We start from the raw sequence: 24106 nt of genomic DNA, 5'->3' as shown, positions 1-24106 counted from the left end.
ACATACACTGTCCAGTCATGTTAATGTGACCACCTGTCAAAGCCTGAATAACTGCATTTTGCAGTGCAGACCACTGTGAAATGTGCAGGAAGAGAGTCGGTGAGGTTTGGAACATACCGACAAGGATATGAAGCTGTGCTGACTCCAGTGCCAACTGTGCTAGGTTTCTTGGTTGAGGCTCCATGGCACCAACAGCCCAATTGAGGTGGTCCCACAGATTCTCAACTGGGTTTAAATCTGAGGCATTTAGTGGCCTGGGGAGTACAGTAAACTCACCCTGGTACTCTTCAAACCACACACATACCCTGCAAGCTGTGTGACACATTGCACTGTCCTGCTGGTATATGCCATTGTGCCAAGGAAAAACAAACTGAGAGGTGGACACAGTCCCCGAGGATAAATGCATATTTATGTCGATCCACTGTGTCTTCCAGAATGACAAGATCATTCAGGGAATACCACAAAAATATTCCCCAGACTATAATGCTCCTTAGACGTTTCACACCATACATGCTAACAATCGTGGAGCATAAAAAATAATTCACCTGAAAAGGCCACCTCAGTGGATGGCCAATCGCAGTATTGGCTTCCAAATTCCATCTTTGTTGTTGACGAACAGCTGTCAGCATGGGTGCATTAAGGTCACTGAGGAGACACTGTTGGTAACCCCTTGGTTGATCTGCACAGTCAGTTGCTGAACAGTTGCACGTCTATTCACCTGTACACATCTCAAACCATCATTTACTCGTGTCATCTATGGCCTGCAGTGCAGCACAGTTGCCATGGTACAAGTTGTGGATAGCACAATTTTGACATGCACGGTATACTTGAACCACAGTGGCACACGACCAGTTTGCAAACTTTGCTGTTTCGGAAATGTTTTCACCATTGACCTGAAAGCCAATGATCTTGTCCTTTTGGAGGTCAGTTAAATCACTCCTTTCTCGTATTATGACAATGACTGTATTGTTTTCCATGTCCCCTGACATCAAACGTTAAGTGGCAGCCACGTCACTGTGACTAGACTATGTACCTTTGTATTTCACCTGCAAAATCTGCAACAATATATTCTCATAGTATAGGCGAAGTCTCCACACATTGAACTCGTTGTTGTACCCAGGCACATTTGAATTATCATCTGCCTCTCAGGAATATCAGCACTTGTATTTAGTGTGATGGTGTATTGGTTAAAGACACAGATGCCTGTTTTCCATAGTTTTCTTAAATATTGCTCTCATGAATGGCAAGCTGGTTGCTTTGAAAAGCACACGGATTATTCACTCCATACCTTTAGTTCATAAGAGCTGATGCTGCTCCTCTCAGGGCCTCATTATCAAAGGAATGTTAAACCCTAGTATTTGTTCCATCCATTTTTTCAGTCATTTTTCAATATTACTTTGAGGAAGCAATGATTTACAGCTTCCAGATTTTTTCTTTTTTTAAAACTATGGTTTGCACATAGCTGTATTGTCCTTTCACTAAACAATTTATTTCAGTTAGAAATGGACCAGCTTCTACATGATTATTCTACAGTTCACTATTAAGTGCCTGGCAAAGGGTTCATCAACCCACCTTCAAGCTGTTTCTCTACTGTTCCACTCTCGAACAGTGGGCTGGAAAAAAAGCCACTTACATCTCTCTATTCAAGTCTGACTTCTATTATTTTATTACAATGAGTATTCCTCCCTATGTAGGTGGGTGCCAACAAAATATTTTCTTAGTAGAAGCCTACTGCCACTAAACTCTTACATATCATTACCGACACCAGAGAGATGCATATGACAGATCCTACAACCCAGAAACATGAATAATGGACAGTTATTACAACAGACAATTTTGTTTATTCAGAAATATAAATCAACCACATGGTACTAAATAACACATGTTGTTGTTGTGATCTTCAGTCCCAAGACTGGTTTGATGCAGCTCTCCATGCTACTCTATCCTCTGCAAGCTGCTTCATCTCCCAGTATGTACTGCAGCCTACATCCTTCTGAATCTGCTTAGAGTATTCATCTCTTGGTCTCCCTCTATGATTTTTACCCTCCACGCTGCCCTCCAATACTAAATTGGTGATCCCTTGATGCCTCAGAATATGTCCTACCACCCGATCCCTTCTTCTAGTCAAGTTGTGCCACAAACTCCTCTTCTCCCCAATTCTATTCAATATCTCTTCATTAGTTATCTGATCTACCCATCTAATCTTCAGCATTCTTCTGTAGCACCACATTTCGAAAGCTTCTATTCTCTTCTTGTCCAAACTACGAGGGCAGTTCAATAAGTAATGCAACACATTTCTTTTCTCAGCCAATTTTGGTTGAAAAAACCGGAAATTTCTTGTGGAATATTTTCAAACATTCCCGCTTCGTCTCGTATAGTTTCATTGACTTCTGACAGCTGGCAGCGCTGTACGGAGCTGTTAAAATGGCGTCTGTAACGGATGTGCGTTGCAAACAACGGGCAGTGATCGAGTTTCTTTTGGCGGAAAACCAGGGCATCTCAGATATTCATAGGTGCTTGCAGAATGTCTACAGTGATCTGGCAGTGGAAAAAAGCACGGTGAGTCGTTGGGCAAAGCGTGTGTCATCATCGCCACAAGGTCAAGCAAGACTGTCTGATCTCCCGCGTGCGGGGCGGCCGTGCACAGCTGTGACTCCTGCAATGGCGGAGCGTGCGAACACACTCGTTCGAGATGATCGACGGATCACCGTCAAACAACTCAGTGCTCAACTTGACATCTCTGTTGGTAGTGCTGTCACAATTGTTCACCAGTTGGGATATTCAAAGGTTTGTTCCCGCTGGGTCCCTCGTTGTCTAACCGAACACCATTAAGAGCAAAGGAGAACCATCTGTGCGGAATTGCTTGCTCGTCATGTGGCTGAGGGTGACAATTTCTTGTCAAAGATTGTTACAGGCGATGAAACATGGGTTCATCACTTCGAACCTGAAACAAAACGGCAATCAATGGAGTGGCGCCACACCCACTCCCCTACCAAGAAAAAGTTTAAAGCCATACCCTCAGCCGGTAAAGTCATGGTTACAGTCTTCTGGGACGCTGAAGGGGTTATTCTGTTCGATGTCCTTCCCCATGGTCAAATGATCAACTCTGAAGTGTATTGTGCTACTCTTCAGAAATTGAAGAAACGACTTCAGCGTGTTCGTAGGCACAAAAATCTGAACGAACTTCTCCTTCTTCATGACAACGCAAGACCTCACACAAGTCTTCGCACCCGAGAGGAGCTCGCAAAACTTCAGTGGACTGTTCTTCCTCATGCACCCTACAGCCCCGATCTCGCACCGTCGGATTTCCATATGTTTGGCCCAATGAAGGACGCAATCCGTGGGATGCACTACGCGGATGATGAAGAAGTTATTGATGCAGTACGACGTTGGCTCCGACATCGACCAGTGGAATGGTACCATGCAGGCATACAGGCCCTCATTTCAAGGTGGCGTAAGGCCGTAGCATTGAATGGAGATTACGTTGAAAAATAGTGTTGTGTAGCTAAAAGATTGGGGAATAACCTGGTGTATTTCAATGCTGAATAAAACAACCCCTGTTTCAGAAAAAAAATGTGTTGCATTACTTATTGAACTGCCCTCGTATTTATTGTCCATGTTTCACTTCCATACATGGCTACACTCCATACAAACACTTTCAGAAACGACTTCCTTACACTTACATCTATACTTGATGTTAACAAATTTCTCTTCTTCAGAAACGCTTTCCTTGTCATTGCCAGTCTACATTTTATACCCTCTCTACTTTGACCATTATCAGTTATTTTGCTCCCCAAACAGCAAAACTCATCTACTACTTTAAGTGTCTCATTTCCTAATCTAATTCCCTCAGCATCACCTGATTTAATTCGACTACATTCCAATATCCTCATTTTGCTTTTGTTGATGTTCATCTTATACCCTCCTTTCAAGACATTGTCCATTCCGTTCAGCTGCTCTTCCAAGTTCTTTGCTGTCTCTGACAGAATTACAATGTCATTGGTGAACCTCAAAGTTTTTATTTCTTCTCCATGGATTTTAATACTTACTCCAAATTTTTCTTTTGTTTCCTTTACTGCTTGCTCAATATACAGATTGAATAACATTGGGGAGAGGCTACAACCCTGTCTCACTCCCTTCCCAACTACTGCTTCCCTTTCGTGCCCCTTGACTCTTATAACTTCCATCTGGTTTCTGTACAAATTGTAAATAGCCTTTCACTCCCTGTATTTTACCCCTGCCACCTTCAGAATTTGAAAGAGAGTATTCCAGTCAACATTGTCAAAAACTTTCTCTAAGTCTACAAATGCTATAAATGTAGGTTTGCCTTTTCTTAATCTAGCTTCTAAGATAAGTCATAGGGTCAGTATTCCCTAACGTGTTCCAATATTTCTACGAAATCCAAACTGATCTTCCCCGAGGTCGGCTTCTACCAGTTTTTCCATTCGTCTGTAAAGAATTCGCGTTACATATGCTTATGGAAAGTTCATCACAACAAAGTGTTAACACTTTCTCTTAACAATCTAACTGTCCCAACAGGAATGAAATCAGCAACCTCTTTCATTTCGATCACTGTCTAATAAAAATGAGAAACTGATGAAAATGTAAGTACAATTTGTAGCCACAGACACCTGAGATCTGACCCAGAAATGCATCACATATCAATAAGGAAATAAAGGACACTGAGAAGAGATTGAGTTTATTGTTATAACACACAAACTTAAAGCAACAGTCACAGCTGCCTTAGAAGTATGTACTGTCTGATAATAAAAATAACATTTAGCATGTTCTGGCTTGTTTTCTGCTTCTATTGTTTTCATAATACTGTTCCATTTCATGCTCACCGCATGAGCACAGACAATGACCACTCCTCCTCTTACTTTTAAAGTTGTACCCCAAAGTATAGAGCTGTGTGTCAGCCACGAGATGTATACTACAACACTTAGGTAAAAAAATGATTAAGAAAATTCAAAGTGCTCCTGAACTGTTGCAGAATGGGTACTCAACTTCTAAATGTAGTGCTGCAATTAAAAGCCTATCACTTCTCAATTTGATTTTAAGCTCATCTGCCTTTTCTGTCATGATAAAGTAAGCATGACAGTGTGGTAATATGTATTTAACAGAATGTTCATGGTGGAAGAACAATTTATGGTACCAATGTTTCCATGATGACTATGACTTTAAAAATTGTAAATCATACCATAATAAATAAATGTGTATGCACCTACTGCAATGTTGCTAAACAAATATGCTCTTTGGCCTTGGAAAAGTTCCACAGCTACCACATGCATTGAAAAATTATTGCTTGTGAAATCCCCATTGGTCAGAACCAGATTTTACAGTCATATTTTAAACCAACATATATAAAGTAGAGCTGGTTGTTTTTGCAGATGACATTTTATAAATCTGGTTAGAGATACTGCAACAAAATTAATTTTTTATGATGTTTCCAAAAGAATTACTATATGGGTCTCTGACAAAGGCTTCTCTTTTCCATTTTGAAAAAAAAAAAACAGTATATTAAGTTCAGTAAAAATGACTAGAATAACTCTAACAATTAATGTAACACATGAACAGGAATTAGCGAATATGACAGAATGTTCTAAGTTTTTTTGTGTACATACTGATGAAAATTTAAAGTGGAAGAAACAAGCTACTGAGATTCTCAAGCATCTAAGTTCAGCAATTTTTGCTATTTACTTAACTAATAGTCTTAAAAACAAAATATTATTCTTAGAAAACTCATAACTTAAGTAGAAAGTGTTGATTATCTTGTAGGTACCACTTCAAGGAGTTACATATCCTAACAGAACCATATATGTTTGCTAAAGAAATTTGTTCTGAGTAATCCATGACAATTTGAAAGAATACTTACACCCATAGATGAAACAAAGAAAGAAAATGTTTTTTGTTTTTATATTTTTTATGAGACAGTCACAAGAGCATTTCTTAATGTCACAACAGGTTTCAATCAGCCGGTCATCACATTGTGAAATACTCATGTGATTGTGCTGTAAAACAAAAATGACATAATCAGTCACTGAATCTCCATGGGCAATACGTCATTTTTTTCCAAGGAAGAATGAATGATCATGCCTCACTCATTAATAAAGCTGTCAGTTACTTAGAAAAGAATTAAACATGATGCCACAAGAAAGTTTAATCATTTTTCTAATAAAATAAAATTTGTGACAGTCAATAAAGTAAATTTTAAATCTGATCTGAAATTCCTTCTGGACAAGTCTTTCTATTCTATTGATGAATATTTAACTAAACACTAGTACCATAGTAGGCAAATACGTTACTTTGTTGTTATGTCCTGTATCATTAGTACCACAAGCAACGACAAAGAGTAATAACGGTATGTTTGCATTTGTAAAATTTGATACAATTTGCTATTTAATAGTCTACAAATGGCCAACATGGAGCCAAACAAACAAACAAATCACGTACAGGCTCATTAAATAGCCAGAAAATTAACTTACTCCACATAACTTTGATATAAAATTAAGAAACAACGCAATCTGTCATTTGGTTAATAACTTATCTGGTATAAAACTACTCTTAATCCATACAGACAGTGTTATAATAATGTCAGCAAACATATGGTACTACTTTTATACACTGATGAGCCACAACATTATAACCACTGGTCACTGTGAAATTACGGGCACATGATACGGTAAGGAAAGTATATGAGCAGAGCAGAGACTTATGGAGAAATCATTTTAGTGACACTACAGGCAACAAATAGCATTATCCTCTGAAAACAGTGACTTTGACTAAGGACAGATGGTTATGGTCCAGTGCTGGGGAATAAGCATCTCGGACAGGCAAAGCTGGTCAACTGGCCATGGGCTACTGTCATGAGCATCTGTGGAAAGTGGTTGAAGACTGGTGAAACCACATGTAGGCAACGAGGTATTCATGTAGGCAACGAGGTATTAGATGTCCACATCTGATCACAGAACGTGGAGGTCAGAGGCTTGCCTGCTCTGTAAAGCATGATACACACTGACCTGTGGCAGACCTGACAAGTGCAACTGTTTTGGAACATGCTGCTCAGTGTACATTGTTGAAACAGATGACCTCTTTGTTTTCCTATGATGACCCAACAACACCGTCAGTTACATTTGCAGAGGGTATGGGATCATAGAGATTGGACCGTGGATCAATGGAAATATGTCAGCTGGTCAAATGAATCACATTTCTTGTTAAATCAGGCCAATAGTCATGTCCTGATATGCCACCATCTAGGTGAATGGCAGCACGAAACATGCACTCCGGAATAGATATAGGCCAGTGGGGGCAATATTATGCTATGCAGAACATTCACCTTGGCTTCCATTGGACCTATTTGAGTAATCCACCACACTATGATAGGTGTGGACTACATGAAAATTATTGCAGACCATCTGCAGCCCGTTTAGCTTTATGCCTTCCCTGTGGGCAGTAGCATCTTCTGGCAGGATAACTGTCAGTGTCACAAGGCCACAATTCTGCTACAGTGGTTTGACAAACATGATAGCGAATTCACATTTATGTCTTGGCCACCAATTTGCCAAATATCAATCCAATGGAACACACTTGGGATGCCACTGGGTGCCAGTTCTGTATTCACAAGCCACCAGGCCATAATTTATGGGAACTGCATGGCCTGTGCATAACCACCTGGTGCCACAAACCTCCAGAAAGCTATTGAGGGCTTGTTGAATCCTTATCAAACAGAATAACTGTTGTATTGTGTTCCAATGGTGAACCAACATGTTGTTATGCAAGTGGTCATAATGTTACAGATCATCGATGTATTTAAATGGGAATCATAAGATAGCGAATGCATAAATTATTGTACAGTATGTGTAATGTTATTAGCAAAATTATTCAAATAATTTTGACTTTTCTAATGATAGATATTAGTATCCTTCACAAGTACAAATCAATTCCTATTTTCGAATCATCAATGTGAGCAGGTAACTTTTTCCAATGATAATCAAGCTCTATGACCATCATGGTTGCAAATATGAGGTACCCTTACAACTATCATTGAAAATGACCAACACCAGAAGCCAGTTGTACAGAATGAGAGGTATAAATTGAAAGAAAAGGTAAACAAATCATAGGCAGCTTGACGTTTTTGGATTTCTGTTATTGGGAAAAAAGTTTCACTCTTTTATTCAGTCTACAATGAATACAATAACAATGAATTTCAATAGCTTTCACTATCACAACTTACAATCAACAAAATCGAAGCAGACTTATGATTACATAACTGGAAACACTGACTCAAAAATTTATTCACAAAAATAAACATTCAGATTTTTGTTGCCACACCAAGCAACAATACGACTTAGAATGGTCTGATTGTTTCAGTTAAGAGTATCTACAATATTTCACTCATCAACGTCTTTAAAAAATACACATTCATCCTATAAAAATGTACCACACTTTTTCATTAATTCATCGAAGTGTATCTACGCTCATGTTGTAACCTAGCTCATTTCAATGTTTAAATAAGGTTCACCACTTTCACATGCTCACTTTTCTCCTATTATTGCTGAGTATAGTGTTAGCGCATCATTTAAAATCTAAAAAAAAGGTCATGTTCCATGGGATGAATACTGTAACTATGCATGTATATTACATACTATGGTCTAAATGTATTCAATATTCAGAACTCCAATACAACATTGATATCCAAGACTTTCCCTTGGAACATTTCAGAGTATTTTTCCAATTATATGCATAAGTTTACACTATTTCCTGTTTACCATTGTTATAAATTTGCATGTTAAGAGAGTCATCATATTCACTTCATATACTTCCGATAATATCTGTCAGCTGCAAGAATTGTTTTGAACATTCTGAACTCTAAAATTAGATGCTTTAAAGCAAATGATTTCATCAGGTGGTATTACAGATGGAATGTTACCATTATTTTGGTGTAAATGAATATCTGATACTCAACTGATGGTGTGCACTATCACTGAGCAGAAACATCCAAATCAGCAGTTACTGAAGTGGTGTAATGAAAGGTACAGTCACAGGGCTGAACAGAGGGGGTGACTGAACCGGATTTGCTAATAAATATTATTACGCAGTGCTGATGGTACACTGAAGGCTCTCTACTCTGTAAACCTGGCATTTACATTTTCAGATTTCCTTTGATAACATTTGAAATTTCAGAAGATGTAAATGGTGGTAATAAACTTTATTGCAGCAAAACTTCATAAATAACCATGTGGATACATAATAATAACACGAGTTTTGACTCCACTTAACTTTTTTCTTTATGTTGTGCTCACATTGCTCTATGCCTAACGTGACAACTGTGAACATAAGGGTAATAAGTTAAACAAATACTTCAGTGTACCAGTACAACCTGCAGAAGCAGAATGGATTCAGCTGACGTATGGTGAAAATTAGATAAGTCAATCTCTAACAACCATTCAGAAATGTGGTACACTGAAAATGCTACTATGACTGTACTGACATCATATGATTTTGGCGTGTGTATGTATGTCTAGTGTCTAAATACTGTAAAAAAATTACTTTTAATAACTGATGATCCATTTTTCTGATGCATCAGTTTATCTCTAGTTGTATGAATAAACGAATATTTGTTGACAGTTCAGAATGAGACAGCACATTACACAGAAGAGCCTATGTAAAGCTAGTATTAAGCAGCAAAGAAAGGAAAGATGAGAAAGTTAGAAGAAAAATACAGTAAGGGCAATACAAGGGAAATTAACATGAAGGGAATGCCATAGAAAATAAAGAGGAAATAAATGAAGATTTGATCTGTGATATGATTCTGTGAGAAGAATTTGACAAAGCACTGAAACATCTACGTGGAAATGAAGCCCCTTGATTAGATACCAGCCATGACAAAACCATTTCACATGATGTGCAAGACATATGCGGTAGACAAAAATACCATTATACTACATGAAGAAAGTAATAATTCACACTCTAAAGAAGGTAGGTACTGTCTGGTGTGAATACTATCAGCTTGATGAGTCATGGTTGCAAACTATTGACATCAGTTATTTACAGAAGAATGGAAAAGGTTGAAGCTAACCTCTGTGAAGATAAATTTGTGTTCCAGAGAAATGTATGAACTTGCAGGGATATACTGACCCTATGACTTATTTTAGAAGATGTATTAAGGAACGGCAAACCTATATTGACAACACACACTTTAGAACTCTGAAGGTAGCATCGGTCTATACACTGAGCAAGAGACAAAGGAAGGCAAGGAGAAAATTGGAGAGAGAATTAAAGTTTAGAGAGAAGAAACAAAAACTTTGAGGTTTTCTAATGACACTGTAATTCTGTCAGAGATGGGACAGGACTTGGTATTGCAAGCGTCTTGAATTAGGTGATACTGAGGAATTAAGTTAGGAAATGAGACATTAGAAGTAGTAGATGAGTTTTGTGATTTGGGCAGAAAAATAACTGATGACAGCCAAATTAGAGACAATATAACATACAGACTGGCAACAGAGGGAAAAGTATTTCTGTAAACGAGGAATTTATTAACATCTAATATAAATTTAAGTGTCAGGTTGTCTTTTTTGAAGGTATTTGCTAGAGCAGGGGTAGTCAACCTTTTTTACGTACTGCCCACTTTTGTATCAGTGTTAGCAGTAAAATTTTCTAACCGCCCACCGGTTCCAGATTAACGTGATTTGTAAAGCAAGGAAGTAACTTTACTTCATAAAATTTATGAAGCCGAGTTGATAGCAAGTTAAAGCATGTAATAATAATTACTTACAAAATAATTTACATCAAAATTTTTTGATAATCTAATGAAAATGTTTTTAAAACTCCGGCTGCCTAGCATCCACCATGAAAGCTGGAACGCCCACTAGTGGGCGGTAGAGGCCAGGTTTACTACCACTGATCTGAAGTGCAGCCACATATGGAAGTAAAACCTGGACACTAAGCAGTTCAGACAAGAAGAGAATAGCAGTTTCTCAAATATGGTGCTACAGAACAATGATGCAAGATTAGATAGGTATGTCAAATAACTATTGAGGAGGTACTGAATCAAATTCAGGAAAAAGTTAAATGTATGGTACAACTTGACTAAAGGAAGCTATTGGTTGATAGTTCATGTCCTGAGGTGCCAAGGAACAATCAATCTGGTAATGTTGGGAAGAGGAGGGAGGTGGTGAAAGGGGGGGGGGGTAAACACTGCACAAGGAAAGTGAATACAGCGAGCAGGTTCAAACTGATGTATATTGCAATAGTTACTCAGAAACAAAGAGGCTTTCTTGTGAAATGGATAACGTTGAATTATGAGCTGTGATAAAGTACTTAATTTTAAGAGATCTAACCCCACTGAATATTAAAAGAAGAGGACGTAGACTTGTAATTAAAGGATTATTTCCCTTTATTTGCTAAGGTTAAGAAATGAGTTACAGTCTGTAAGTGAGGTCATGTGCTCACTGCCGAATAACGGGCACATGGGACATTCAGAAAGCTGCATGACCACCAAGACTGTTGCAGAAATTCACAATGCAGCACTCAGTCATCAACAGCTGAAGATACACAAGCTCATTGACACTGAATGGATATTGAAACGCTGTGACTACCATATTCTATCCCAAGTTTTGGGTATAAAAAACCTTTCTGCTCAAGAGATTCCATGTTTGTTAACTACTGACCAAAAACTTGCATACAAATGAACAGCACTAAAAATGTCTGGATTTATTTAATTTCAGCCAGTTTCTCAATTATTTCATAATAGCGGATGAAACATGGATTCATTATCACAGGCCAGAGATAAGGAAGCAGTTGAAAAAAGCAACAATGATCTATTTTTTGCAAAAGTCATAACTGCCATTTTCCAATATTCTCACATTGTAGAGCTCAAAGACTATCTTCATGATGGCAAAAGCATCACTGGGAAGTTATAACTTCTGTGTAAACAGAAGGATACTATTTAGACTAATCAATTACAACTTACAAACAAATAAGTTTTCTTTCATCATGAGAATATATGTCAAATAGTTCCTACTGAACTGCACAACTTTCGCTTCTACATTTGCCAGATTATCCACATATTACATTTTGTTACCAAATCACAATATATAGCTGCAAGATCAAGGATTAAAATCAAATGATAGGTTGAAGCTGATACAGATGCTTAATTTGGAGAAATCTCATTTTAATATGGGCACTGAACAGTCTTTGTCAGACAGAGAACTTTTAGGACATAATTCATAATTTAAGTCTCAATTCTGGGTATGATTGACTTTGTACATCTCTTACATGTTAAGCTCTGTAACAATTTTTGTTAATCTGAGCTTGCCTTATAAGTTTACAAAACATTGAATTTTTATTACAAAAATAATATGATACAAAAATAAAAGTCAAATATTTTATTCATTAAAAATGAGATCTAACATGATATACTACTCTGTAAAAATGGAGAGGTATCAAACTGGCAAATAAGATTTTAACTGCGTTTAACAAAAAAAGTTAGCAGAAGAACTGAAGACAAATTTATAATATACCGAAAAGGCACAGTAGCATACAACAGTCATACAACACATTCATTCAGGAAGTTGCTCACAGCACACACAACAGAATTGTATCTCACATTTGCGTGCACCCCCAACCTCCCCCACACACCTCTTTTTATGGATTGCAAATATATTTCATAAAATAAGGATTTAGGACATATGAGTAGCTGAAGTATTCTGCAGCATTTCTGCACAAATGCCATGGCAAGACAACGCGTACTGCTGTTGAGATTAAATTCAGTTAAAATTTACATGGTACTATTGGGTCTTAATGTACAACAATGACAGGTAACAGTGCTTCGTAGGTTGTGAAAAGTGTACAGCTGAACATGTGTGTGCACACACACACACACACACACACACACACACACACACACACACACACACACACACACACACACAGCATAATAAAGTGCAGCACAATCATGCAAATATGGTCCAGCAGAAGATATAATGAACTGCTGTTGTGAACTTAACAGACGATCTCAAAAAATATTCAAAATATGTTTTAAAGTTTATTTTTATCTTGCCTGCAATTTCCCTTTGGCACTTTTGTTATGTGGTACAAAGTTTCTTAATCAAATGCTGAAAAGAATGCATGTCAATTTGCTGTATGATCACACAGAGGCTGTTTTGGATGGTGGTGATGAGGATCATGGTAATCCCCTCTATTGCTTGTTTGAGAGTCTGAAAATGCTGAACCTTCTTGACATGCTGTTCCATCCTGTGTGTCCCTGTGAGGAAAAGGTTTCCATAAATGCCTACAACTGTGTTTGGCTGAATATAATAATCAATTAAAAATAGTGTCATGACCTTCGTTATAATTTATTAGTGGGGTGGAAACTGATTACTAGAGTACTAACACAATACTGGGGGCCACTAATTTGCAGGTGGTAAATGAATTTCACAGCATATCAGTGCATTCTAAATTTAACTTTGTTCATGAGTGGAGGCCTATGTACCTGAATCTCAGTCACTAAGCAGAAAAGCATAAAAAAAGCCACACAAGATGATTGTGTGTTGTTTTTTTGAGGTGTTCTAAGATTATATTGAATAATAAATGAATATCCAATCTAAGCATGTGAACAGTATAAGACAAAGCAATTTAACCACAAATTGTGCCTTTTTTTTAGCAGATGTCTAAAGAGGGATAACTTGACAATTCCATTTTTCTTACAGCCCCTATCACCTATCTTTCTTTTTAAGCCTCATACATGACACAACTGTATAGATAATAACTTAGAAAAGTTTAAAATATTTTGAAGAATTTCTACAGTAATAATGATGACATGACAATACATATATTCATGTGCATACACTGATCTGGAGCAGACTACTCATGAAGCTTCTCATGACGTAATGTTGAAAGAGATTTTTAAATTTCTAGACAAACTTAAATCTTTTATATTGCATTATATGTTGACAGGTAGTACACAGATCACGGGTGTCATTTTAAACATAATATTCTCAGTTTACAATGTATAATATTGGGGTGGTCCAGGAAGCCACTTGTCTTACTCTCAATGAGGTAAGTCATGCATTAGCTGGACTTACTTTGTTATGTTGGCTTGAGAAAAGGGAAAGCCATTTTGTCTTTCATATATGACACCTGATTTGAAAATGGGCAAGAGTTGGTCATCACTATCTACAAAATCTATTGCTGACAAAATTTTCTTTACCCAATCCTCCCCCAAAAGTGATGAGCTTCATAAAAGTGAACCTGAAATTAACTCACAGTTACAATAGATAACAAGTTTTATACTTCAATTCTGTGAATGACTCCTGTAGCATATTGGGAAAATGACACTAGTAAAACAATTAGTTTTACTATACTGCCATTGAGTTGTCCAAGTTGGGCAACTTCAACAGAAACACATAAACACACATTACAGCTTTATATTTCCATTCCTGTTGTTTTATTTACAAAATCAGAGGCTGCTGATGATATTTTTACATAAAGATAATTGAAACTTTGCATACTTTTGATTGAGTTTCACGTATTTGTTGACATTTAGTTCAGTTTTGTGCTACAAGATGAATGAACTGCAGATTGTTAATTTGGCAAGAACATATGATTTTCTGCAAAAGAATGTTATTTTGTAAACAGGAACAATAAGTTATACTATTTTTCACCAGTGTCAAGAGTTTTTACATCTATGAGTTTGGATAAATTAAAATGCAAAGTGCTGTAGTTAAGGGGAGACAGAGGGCAAGTGGGCCTCGTCTTTCCTGCATGAAACAGTTTTTGTTTTATATAAATACAACAATTTTTTCATGAGGTACGGTGGTTTTCCTGACACTCTGTGCAATCTGGCATTTAAATGCCATGTCTTCCTTTTTGCGCCATGCAGAGATAATGCACAGCATTTTTTTACTCCTTGTATATTATTTCATGCTTCTATTGTTTTATCACTTCAATGTTTCCTACCTTGTATCTACGATCGATACTATTTTTTCTGATCGTGTTTGTTGTTTCCAAACGTTAATGGTTGTACTTAGTGAAGTTTGTTGTGAGTGAAGTACGTGTTGATTTGTATTTCCTTTGGTTCTGCGTGTTTTCATAAAAATGTCGCAAATAAAGAAATTCTTACCTAAATTAAAATTAAGAGGAATTAAATACGTAAAGATAAATGAGGTTAGTGGGTCAAGGACCCAAGAATGTTAGACATAAAGAAAATCAGCACATCAAGAAAGAAACTGCAGTGTCTTCAAGGCATTTCCTCCCAGTCAGATTGTGGAGATGAACATTCGTTTGGAAATATTATGGTGAACCTTAGCATGCTCTGTGATTTCATTTCCAAAAATACTGTGTGCAGAATATGTGGTGGTGCCGTATCTTTGGGTGAGAATCAGCATCTTCATAAAGGTATTGTGTCAAACCTGACATTGAGTTGTACAAAATGTGGTGCAGTTGCTACAATGACATCAAAATGGCAAATAATAATTTAGATGAGAACAACATGGGAAGAACATATTGCACAAATGAAGGATGGAAGATGGACAAAATCAGTTTTAGAGTGGAGTCCCAGAGAAAAACGAAGACCACTAGGGAGACCACCTGATCGCTGGGACAAAGAACTCAACTGGCAGAAGACAGCACTGGACAGAGATGCATAAAAACACCTCTTAAAATGTATTTAATAACTTGAAGAGGCTACATCTGGTATATATTGAGTTACCTGAACAATAAATAAATAAAGGGATCCTAGTGTTGTGTGATAGCGATCAGCTGAGAATTAGCAATCTTTCACTGCAGCTGCAAAATCAGTAGTCTAGCAAGATCAACAAAAGAGCCATGGTTCACTCTCACCAGTATGGATTTACAAGGTGGGCATCATGTATTGGGATGTCTACAAAGGTAAAAGTATGAGATTATTAGCACCTGCGTGGTGGAGCAGAAGTGTTATCTGAGACTAAAACACTACAGAAAACTAGCTACAGCTAAACAATCAGAATGACTGGGAAAGATGTTGAATGTCAAGATGTCCATACTACAGGAAGAGAAAGATACTGAAATGCAAACTAAGGGAAATGATTAAAATTAAAAAGGATCCAAATGACATGACTAATAGACAACTACACACTTTGTCAGCTGTTAAACACGAGAGACAGTGTGTACGAGGCGCAACAAAATCACAAGGCGAATAATGATCATGGTGTACCTACATTAATAACAATGTCGTCTTAAGCTTTTCATCCAGGTTATTAAGTCACAAAATGGAATGGGAGTAATGGTATAATATAAAGGACAATATATGTGCCTGTGAAGCCCTTGGATGATAGCCCTACAAATAGTTATATGCATGAAAAGTTTTTATTTTAGCACAGTAAAGTGCTATATGAGACTTAACATACAATAAATGTATTTATAAGAGTCTAAGACATATGCACTGTATGGAATTTATCACAACTGTGTGTATGTCCTTGTACAGATAGACAACTTGGTAAGCCTTACTTACATTCCAAATGTTGGATTTCAATTCTTGCTATCAAAATTTCAAAAAGTTTCTTTGATGTGGCTCTTTCCTGTACCTTCAATTACAACACAATAAACTAATACAATACAGTAATTTCATTGTCCTTAAGGCTCACAATACGACCTCATGACCCAGGATTTTAGGGGATTAATGATAACAGACTGGCATCTAAGTTCTTCAAGAGCATGTTAACATTTCTAACAAGCTTCTTAAAATGCCACTTACATATTCCTGAAATGCTGCAGTCAATGTACAGAGACTGTTTCACAAGTTGGAATGGCATTATGTCTTCCATACAGATGAAAATATAGTACATGCAGCAAATACACTTGAAAATGTGTGTCGTAAACTACTAAATGCCACTAAAAGAGGCTACCTATGAACACTGGTGTGTAGTTAATAGAACATGCACATGAAACTATAAGCTCATCATGTTTCAAACTGAATGTAAGTCAAATTGCTATCATATGTAAGATTTGCAGTTTTCGAGCCTGAAATGACTGTTCTGTCATACACATTAACAGTATAGACACCGAATGTGAGTGTTGTCTCATATCAGGCTGAAGCAGATTGAACTGACATCTTCAAATGTGGCTACATAGACTAACTTTACCAGACTCAGAGTGGACACCAGTGGTGATGTTAGAGGGTGCTACTGAACAATGATGCACATGTTCTAGAAGTGTGACTGCATTATCTATGCATAATGAAGAAAGGAAGTAACATGAAACTTCAACATTCTGTCAATGACTGGGGTCATTAGAGGTGGAGCACAAGCTCAGCCCAGGGAAGGACTGGTCACATCCTTTTATGAATCATCCTGATATTTGATTTAGGAAAACCCAGAAAATTGCAGTCTGGATGCCTGGGCAAGGATTTGAACTCCAGCCCTCCCTAATACAAGTCAAGTGTCTTCACCACTCTGTCACCACTCTCAGTTGTGCATAAGGATACTTCCGTTGTGACAGTATTCTGATTCTGATGACGTGTGCAGATGGAGTGTCCCACCAACTAAAACAGGCACAAAAGTGGACTTCGAAAACACACATTGCATCACCACTGGCAAAAAAATATGGGGGATTTGGGATTATATTTTACATGATGCCAGATGTATGAAACACTTGTGTCAATTTTGTCCACAATAAAACAATATTTGTTGTTTATGTAGTTCTTGGTCATTCACTGCAATTTTCTCTTACAACTACAATCTAATTTGGTGACAGTGCTGGTTAGCACAATGACTGATAAAATCTTTCATGGTTGATGAAGAAGGGTACATGTATCAATTTGGGGCAAGGCCCTCTGGCTGGGAAATGACCAAGTCAAAAGTTACAAGCAAAGATCATTTGGATACCACTGACAGTCAACCTCCTCTTCTTCGCTTTCCATATCTTGAGAGGTGGTAGTATGGACCAAAATTACTGTGAAACACATCTCCTCTACTGAAAAAGTGCTAATAACTCCTAAGGTATGCATTTTAGAGCCCAATGTTTACTTGACAATTTTTGCTTTTGTTTCTGTCCATACTATCTCCTACTAAAATACGGAAAGCAAAGAGAAAAGAGCTCCACTATCAGAGGTACCAGAAACATTTTGCTTATAATTTGCAACTCTGCTGTTTCCAGACAAGCGTTCATTACCTCAAATTGATACTATCACCCTTTTCCATTATCCCTGAAAGTTTATATCATCCATGGAATCACCTTACATATATATTTTTCCTTGCTACATCTGTTTTGAAAGATGTAATTCATGTAGCATGACTTATGAACCAGCCCTTTAAATTATCTGATGTATGTTGAATACTAGTGATATTCAGAGTGAAGGATCTACAATTTGCACTCCTTTTACTTTGTTGATGGTATGAGATATTGGAAAGAGGTTTTTCACAAATTTTAGTAAGCAGATGGTCATGTGATTCTGTTGTACATGTTATAGTATTAACTCTATATCAAGTGACATACTGAGGCAAGTAATGCTTTTTAAATGATGAACTTTACAACATTCAAAAGTTCTTAAAAAGACAAGTTCAGTGATATAACACTTGGGTTAATGTTGGTGCTGAAAGTTTTCACAAAAATATCAAAAAATGTGAATGGCAAGGCAGCCAGAATCAGCTATTGCAGTGTAACCACCACCTAGTAGGGCTTCCATGTCTGGCTCCATCATTGTATCAAGCCTTTTGACTGTTAACTTGTTTCCACAAAAATTGTTACTTAAACATGAATATACACACACATTTGAAGTAGTTTTCCTATGCCCCTTCTGATGCAATAGAAGTTGGTGTAAAGCTGCTCCATTTACGGCAATCATACCTGACCTTGTATCTTTGTTATATAATGTATGACCAAGTGGTAATATATACAGGAAAGAACAATATTTCTGTTGAGCAGGGGACCACAGTGAGTTATTGTTTTGAAAACAATTTAATTATCTCACACGATCACATTTATTTATAATGAAATGGCTGGTTTCGGCTAGTGTTAGACAGCCTCAGATCACAAAGTGCAGGACGTGGTACAATTCCACCACTGGAGAAACCAAATTGTTATTCAAACTGACTGACACAATGTGATCACCGCTGTAGTGGGATCGAGCCATGCCATGCACTTTATGATCTGAGGATGACTGATGCTAGCTGAAATAGGTCATTTTGTTAGAAATGAATGTGACTATTAATAACATAGGTCCATCTTCTTGCTGCATATTACAATGTAGACTCAGGTGAGAGCCCTACTTGGCAGTGTTTACATCACAAGAGTCAATGCACATTTCTTGGATACTTCAGTGAAAAGTTTTAACATTAACATTTACAACTGTTATTTCACTGAACTTATCTTTTCAAATCCCATTTAAAATTATGTTGTTCCATTTAAAATTATTATTCTTACTTTGCAATCTTGATTCATACAATAATTAAGATTATTACCCACAAAACAAAATTATGTGCCCCTCTACCTGTGATCACTTACCAAAACCATGTCTCAACATCTTTCAATGTTCAAGAAATAAGACTGCTCAAAGGTTTAAGTGATCCATCCTGTACAATACACAGTAAAAGTCCAGGTATAAGAAACAAAATTATGACAGACTGACATAAAATGTAGCCAATACATAATATGAAACAACCCCAAGTGGGGAGGGGGGGGGGGGGGGGGTGGGCAAGCTGAAGAATATTCTGAAATCATTCATTCACTGATGAAGATCATACTACAGTTCCTCCTTTAAACAATCAGGTGAACATCAAAATATAAAATTGTTGAGGCTTTCGTGGCCACTTGTTGACAAACTGCCTACTGGCTTCTGTCTCGGGTTCTTCGGCCGACGTTCATCTAATGATTTTTCTGACGTTTCGCCAGCATGAGTGGCTGGCATTGTCAAAGCTTCACCCTCCATTGCCGGTGGTGAACTGGAGCCCAGCTCGCGGGTGCAGACTATATGTACCTGGCGCGCCAATGTCCGAGGGCTTCTCCGCGGTCATTTCCGGTGCGGTTCTCCTCTTGCTATCTGCGACGGTCGTTTGCTGCAGTACGGGAAGCCAGGATCCGTTTACCTTAAGGCTTTCCTCTTTCTTGTTCAAACTGTTCGCGTGTTTTTGTATTTCCACAGCTTCTCTGAACAAGCATGTGTGATAGTGTTTCTCTACAGCCAGAACTTCCGTGTCGGCGAATTTTATTACGTGGTCGGTCTCATTCAGTGCGTGCTCTGCCATGGCCGATTTCTCCACCTGCCCCAACCTGCAATGTTGCTTGTGCTCTTTGATCCTGGTGTTAATGGATCGTCCAGTCATTCCAACATAAACTTTTCCGCATGTGCATGGTATACGGTATATTCCCGACATTGCAAGTGGGTCTCTTTTCTCCTTCGCCGATCTAAGACACTCTTTGATGTTCCTTGTCGGTTTGAAAATTGTCTTTACGTCATGTTTGTGCAATATACGGCCGATTCTGTCCGTCACTCTGGGAATGTAGGGCAGAAAGGCCGTACCCGACATTTCATTTTCTGGTTCCTTAATTCGCCGAGTGTTTGGCTCTGTTACACTTCTAATATGATTTGTGGAGTACCCATGGCTCCTCAGGACAGTTTCCAGGTATTGCATTTCTCGTTTGAGGTGTTGCGGCTCACATATTCGTCCTGCTCTCGTTACGAGCCTACTAATCATGCCTCTTTTCTGGCTCGGGTGGTGGTTTGACAGTTTGTGCAGGTATCGGTCCGTGTGTGTCAGTTTTCGATACACACTGTGTCCCAGGTTTTCGCCGTCCCTTGTGACCAACACATCTAGAAATGGCAGTTTCTAGTCCTTTTCTACTTCCATGGTAAATGCTATGTTGGTATGGACGCTGTTCAAGTGTCTTAGGAAGTCACCGAGCTGTTCTTCACCATGGCTCCACACCACGAAAGTATCATCGACGTACCTGTACCACACTTTAGGTTTGCAAGTCGCCGAGTCCAGTGCCTGTGCTTCGAATTGTTCCATGAAGAAGTTGGCCACCACTGGACTGAGAGGACTACCCATGGCGACGCCTTCCAGCTGTTCGTAGAAATCGCCATTCCACGTGAAATAGCTCGTGGTGAGACATGCATGGAAGAGCTTTCTGATGTCTTGCAGGAAAATGGAACCGATGTGCTCCAGAGCATCACTGAGTGGCACTTTCGTAAATAACGAAACAAGATCAAAGCTGACCAGGGTGTCATTTGGTGCAAGTTTCAGTTTCTTCAGCTTCTCAATGAAATGTCCTGAGTCCTTAATGTATGTGTCGGTCTTCCCCATGTGTGGCTGGAGCAGAGAGGCCAAGTGTTTTGCCAGTTTATATGACGGTGATCCAGGAGCGCTAACAATCGGTCTCAGTGGAACGTTGATCTTAAGGATCTTGGGTAATCCATACAGCCAAGGTGGTAGGGCTTCTGTGTTGTGCAGGTTTCTCTGTATGTCCGCCGGCAGAGAAGACGCCTCGATTAATCGATTCGTATTCTGTGTGATATGCTGCGTCGGATCTGCGCTTAGTTTTTGGTACGTCATCGGATCTAATAGGTCTCGGATCTTTTGCTCATAATCTTCGGTCTTCATTACGATGGTCGCATTCCCCTTATCGGCAGGCAGTACCAATATACTCTTGTCAGCGTTGAGATTCTTAATGGCTTGCGCCTCCTCTCTCTTCAGGTTGCAAGCTGGTGGCTTTGCTCGGCGCAGTATCCTGGCTGCTTCAGTGCGTATTTCCTCCGCCCTTTCACAGCGAAGGGTCCGAATGGCTGCTTCAGTGTTGGCAATGATGTCCTCCATAGGTATAAGATCCATAAGAACAACGTTCCACGGAGACCGATCGTTAGCACTCCTGGATCACCGTCATATAAACTGGCAAAACACTTGGCCTCTCTGCTCCAGCCACACGTGGGGAAGACCGACACATACATTAAGGACTATGGACATTTCATTGAGAAGCTGAAGGAACTGAAACTTGCACCAAACAATATCCTGGTCAGTTTTGATGTTGTTTCGTTATTTACGAAAGTGCCACTCAGTGATGCTCTGGAGCACATCGGTTCCATTTTCCCACAAGACATCAGAAAGCTCTTCCATGCATGTCTCACCACGAGCTATTTCACGTGGAATGGCGATTTCTACGAACAGCTGGAAGGCGTCGCCATGGGTAGTCCTCTCAGTCCAGTGGTGGCCAACTTCTTCATGGAACAATTCGAAGCACAGGCACTGGACTCGGCGACTTGCAAACCTAAGGTGTGGTACAGATACGTCGATGATACTTTCGTGGTGTGGAACCATGTTGAAGAACAGCTCGGTGACTTCCTAAGACACTTGAACAGCCTCCATGCCAACATAGCATTTACCATGGAAGTAGAAAAGGACAAGAAACTGCCATTTCTAGATGTGTTGGTCACAAGGGACGGCGAAAACCTGGGACACAAAGTGTATCGAAAACTGACACACACGGACCGATACCTGCACAAACTGTCAAACCACCACCCGAGCCAGAAAAGAGGCATGATTAGTACACTCGTAATGAGAGCAGGACGAATATGTGAGCTGCAACACCTCAAACGAGAAATGCAATACCTGGAAACTGTCCCGAGGAGCAAGTGTAACAGAGCCAAACACTCGGCGAAGTAAGGAACCAGAAAAAGAAATGTCTGGTACGGCCTTTCTGCCCTACATTCCCAGAGTGACGGACAGAATCGGCCGTATATTGCACAAACATGGTGTAAAGACAATTTTCAAATCGACAAGGAACATCAAAGAGTGTCTTAGATCGGCGAAGGAGAAAAGAGACCCACTTGCAATGTCGGGAATATACCGTATACCATGCACATGCGGAAAAGTTTATGTTGGAATGACTGGACGATCCATTAACACCAGGATCAAAGAGCACAAGCAACATTGCAGGTTGGGGCAGGTGGAGAAATCGGCCGTGGCAGAGCATGCACTGAATGAGACCGACCACGTAATAAAATTCGCCGCCACGGAAGTTCTGGCTGTAGAGAAACACTATCACATGTGCTTGTTCAGAGAAGCTGTGGAAATACAAAAACACGCGAACAGTTTGAACAAGAAAGAGGAAGGCCTTAAGGTAAACGGATCCTGGCTTCCCGTACTGCAGCAAACGACCGTCGCAGGTAGCAAGAGGAGAACCGCACCGGAAATGACCACGGAGAAGCCCTCCGACATTGGCGCGCCAGGTACATATAGTCTGTGCCCGCGAGCTCGGCTCCAGTTCACCACCGGCAATGGAGGGTGAAGCTTTGACAATGCCAGCCACTCGTGCTGGCGAAACGTCAGAAAAATCATTAAATGAACGTCGGCCGAAGAACCCGAGACAGAAGCCAGTAGGCAGTTTGTGAACATCAAAATCACAGATATCAAAATGCGTGACTGTGAGATATGAAATGAACTAAAATCACTCTTAGACGAAAGGAAATGGACCTGATTTTACAAAGATGAAGTGAACAAAATAAAAGTATACAGAATATAAGACCAGCTCCATGGTTGTACTGAATAGTTTACAGCAGTTAATTTTTAATGTACAGAAATCTTCAGATATAAAACTAGCTTTGGGCGTACCTGAAGAGCACATTTGTAGGACCATAACTGTTCACAGCACATATAAATAGCATAGTACATATCGTCGGGAATGCCATACGGCTGTTTGTGGATATGCTGATGTATACAGAAAAGTCACAATGGCATAAAACTGCAGAAAAGCTCAGGAAGACTTTCTGATGATCAATACTTTGTGCAGGTTTTGGCAGCTGGCCCTAACACAAACAAATGTGAAATATCACACATAATTAGGCAGAAAGACCAGTTATTGTTTGATTACACAATTACTAAAAAGTTACTGGAAAAACAACTTCTATTAAACGTCTGGGACTATTTGCATAGTGCTATTTAAAGCAGAAGGACCATATAAAACTAATTTTAGGAAAGGCAGATGCTGGACTGATATTCATTGGAAGAATCCTCAGGAAAAATAGTCCGCCCAAAGAAGAGGTATCTTATAGAAACCTTCCTTCAACATATATCCAAGTATTGTTCCTCACTCTACGTTTCTTACCAGGAACAACTGGTAGAGGGAGTACAGGAATTTT

General features: G+C 38.9%; 1 protein-coding gene across 2 annotated transcripts in view; it reads right to left on the bottom strand.

Moving 5' to 3' along the window:
- Window positions 1–13032: 13032 nt before the first annotated feature.
- LOC124556684 (palmitoyltransferase ZDHHC20-B) overlaps window positions 13033–24106 on the bottom strand; it is a 254800-nt gene continuing 243726 nt past the window's right edge. For both annotated transcript variants that reach the window (XM_047130651.1, XM_047130652.1), the window contains one exon: window positions 13033–13264. In XM_047130651.1, coding sequence (XP_046986607.1) covers window positions 13132–13264 — 133 coding nt within the window. In that variant the 3' untranslated portion in view covers window positions 13033–13131. The remainder of the gene's footprint in view (window positions 13265–24106) is intronic.

Source organism: Schistocerca americana, chromosome X (genome assembly GCF_021461395.2).
Source record: "Schistocerca americana isolate TAMUIC-IGC-003095 chromosome X, iqSchAmer2.1, whole genome shotgun sequence".
Classification (NCBI taxonomy): Eukaryota; Metazoa; Arthropoda; class Insecta; order Orthoptera; family Acrididae; genus Schistocerca; species Schistocerca americana.
Note: the sequence above shows the minus strand (reverse complement) of the source record. Positions and strands in the feature narration are given on the sequence as shown.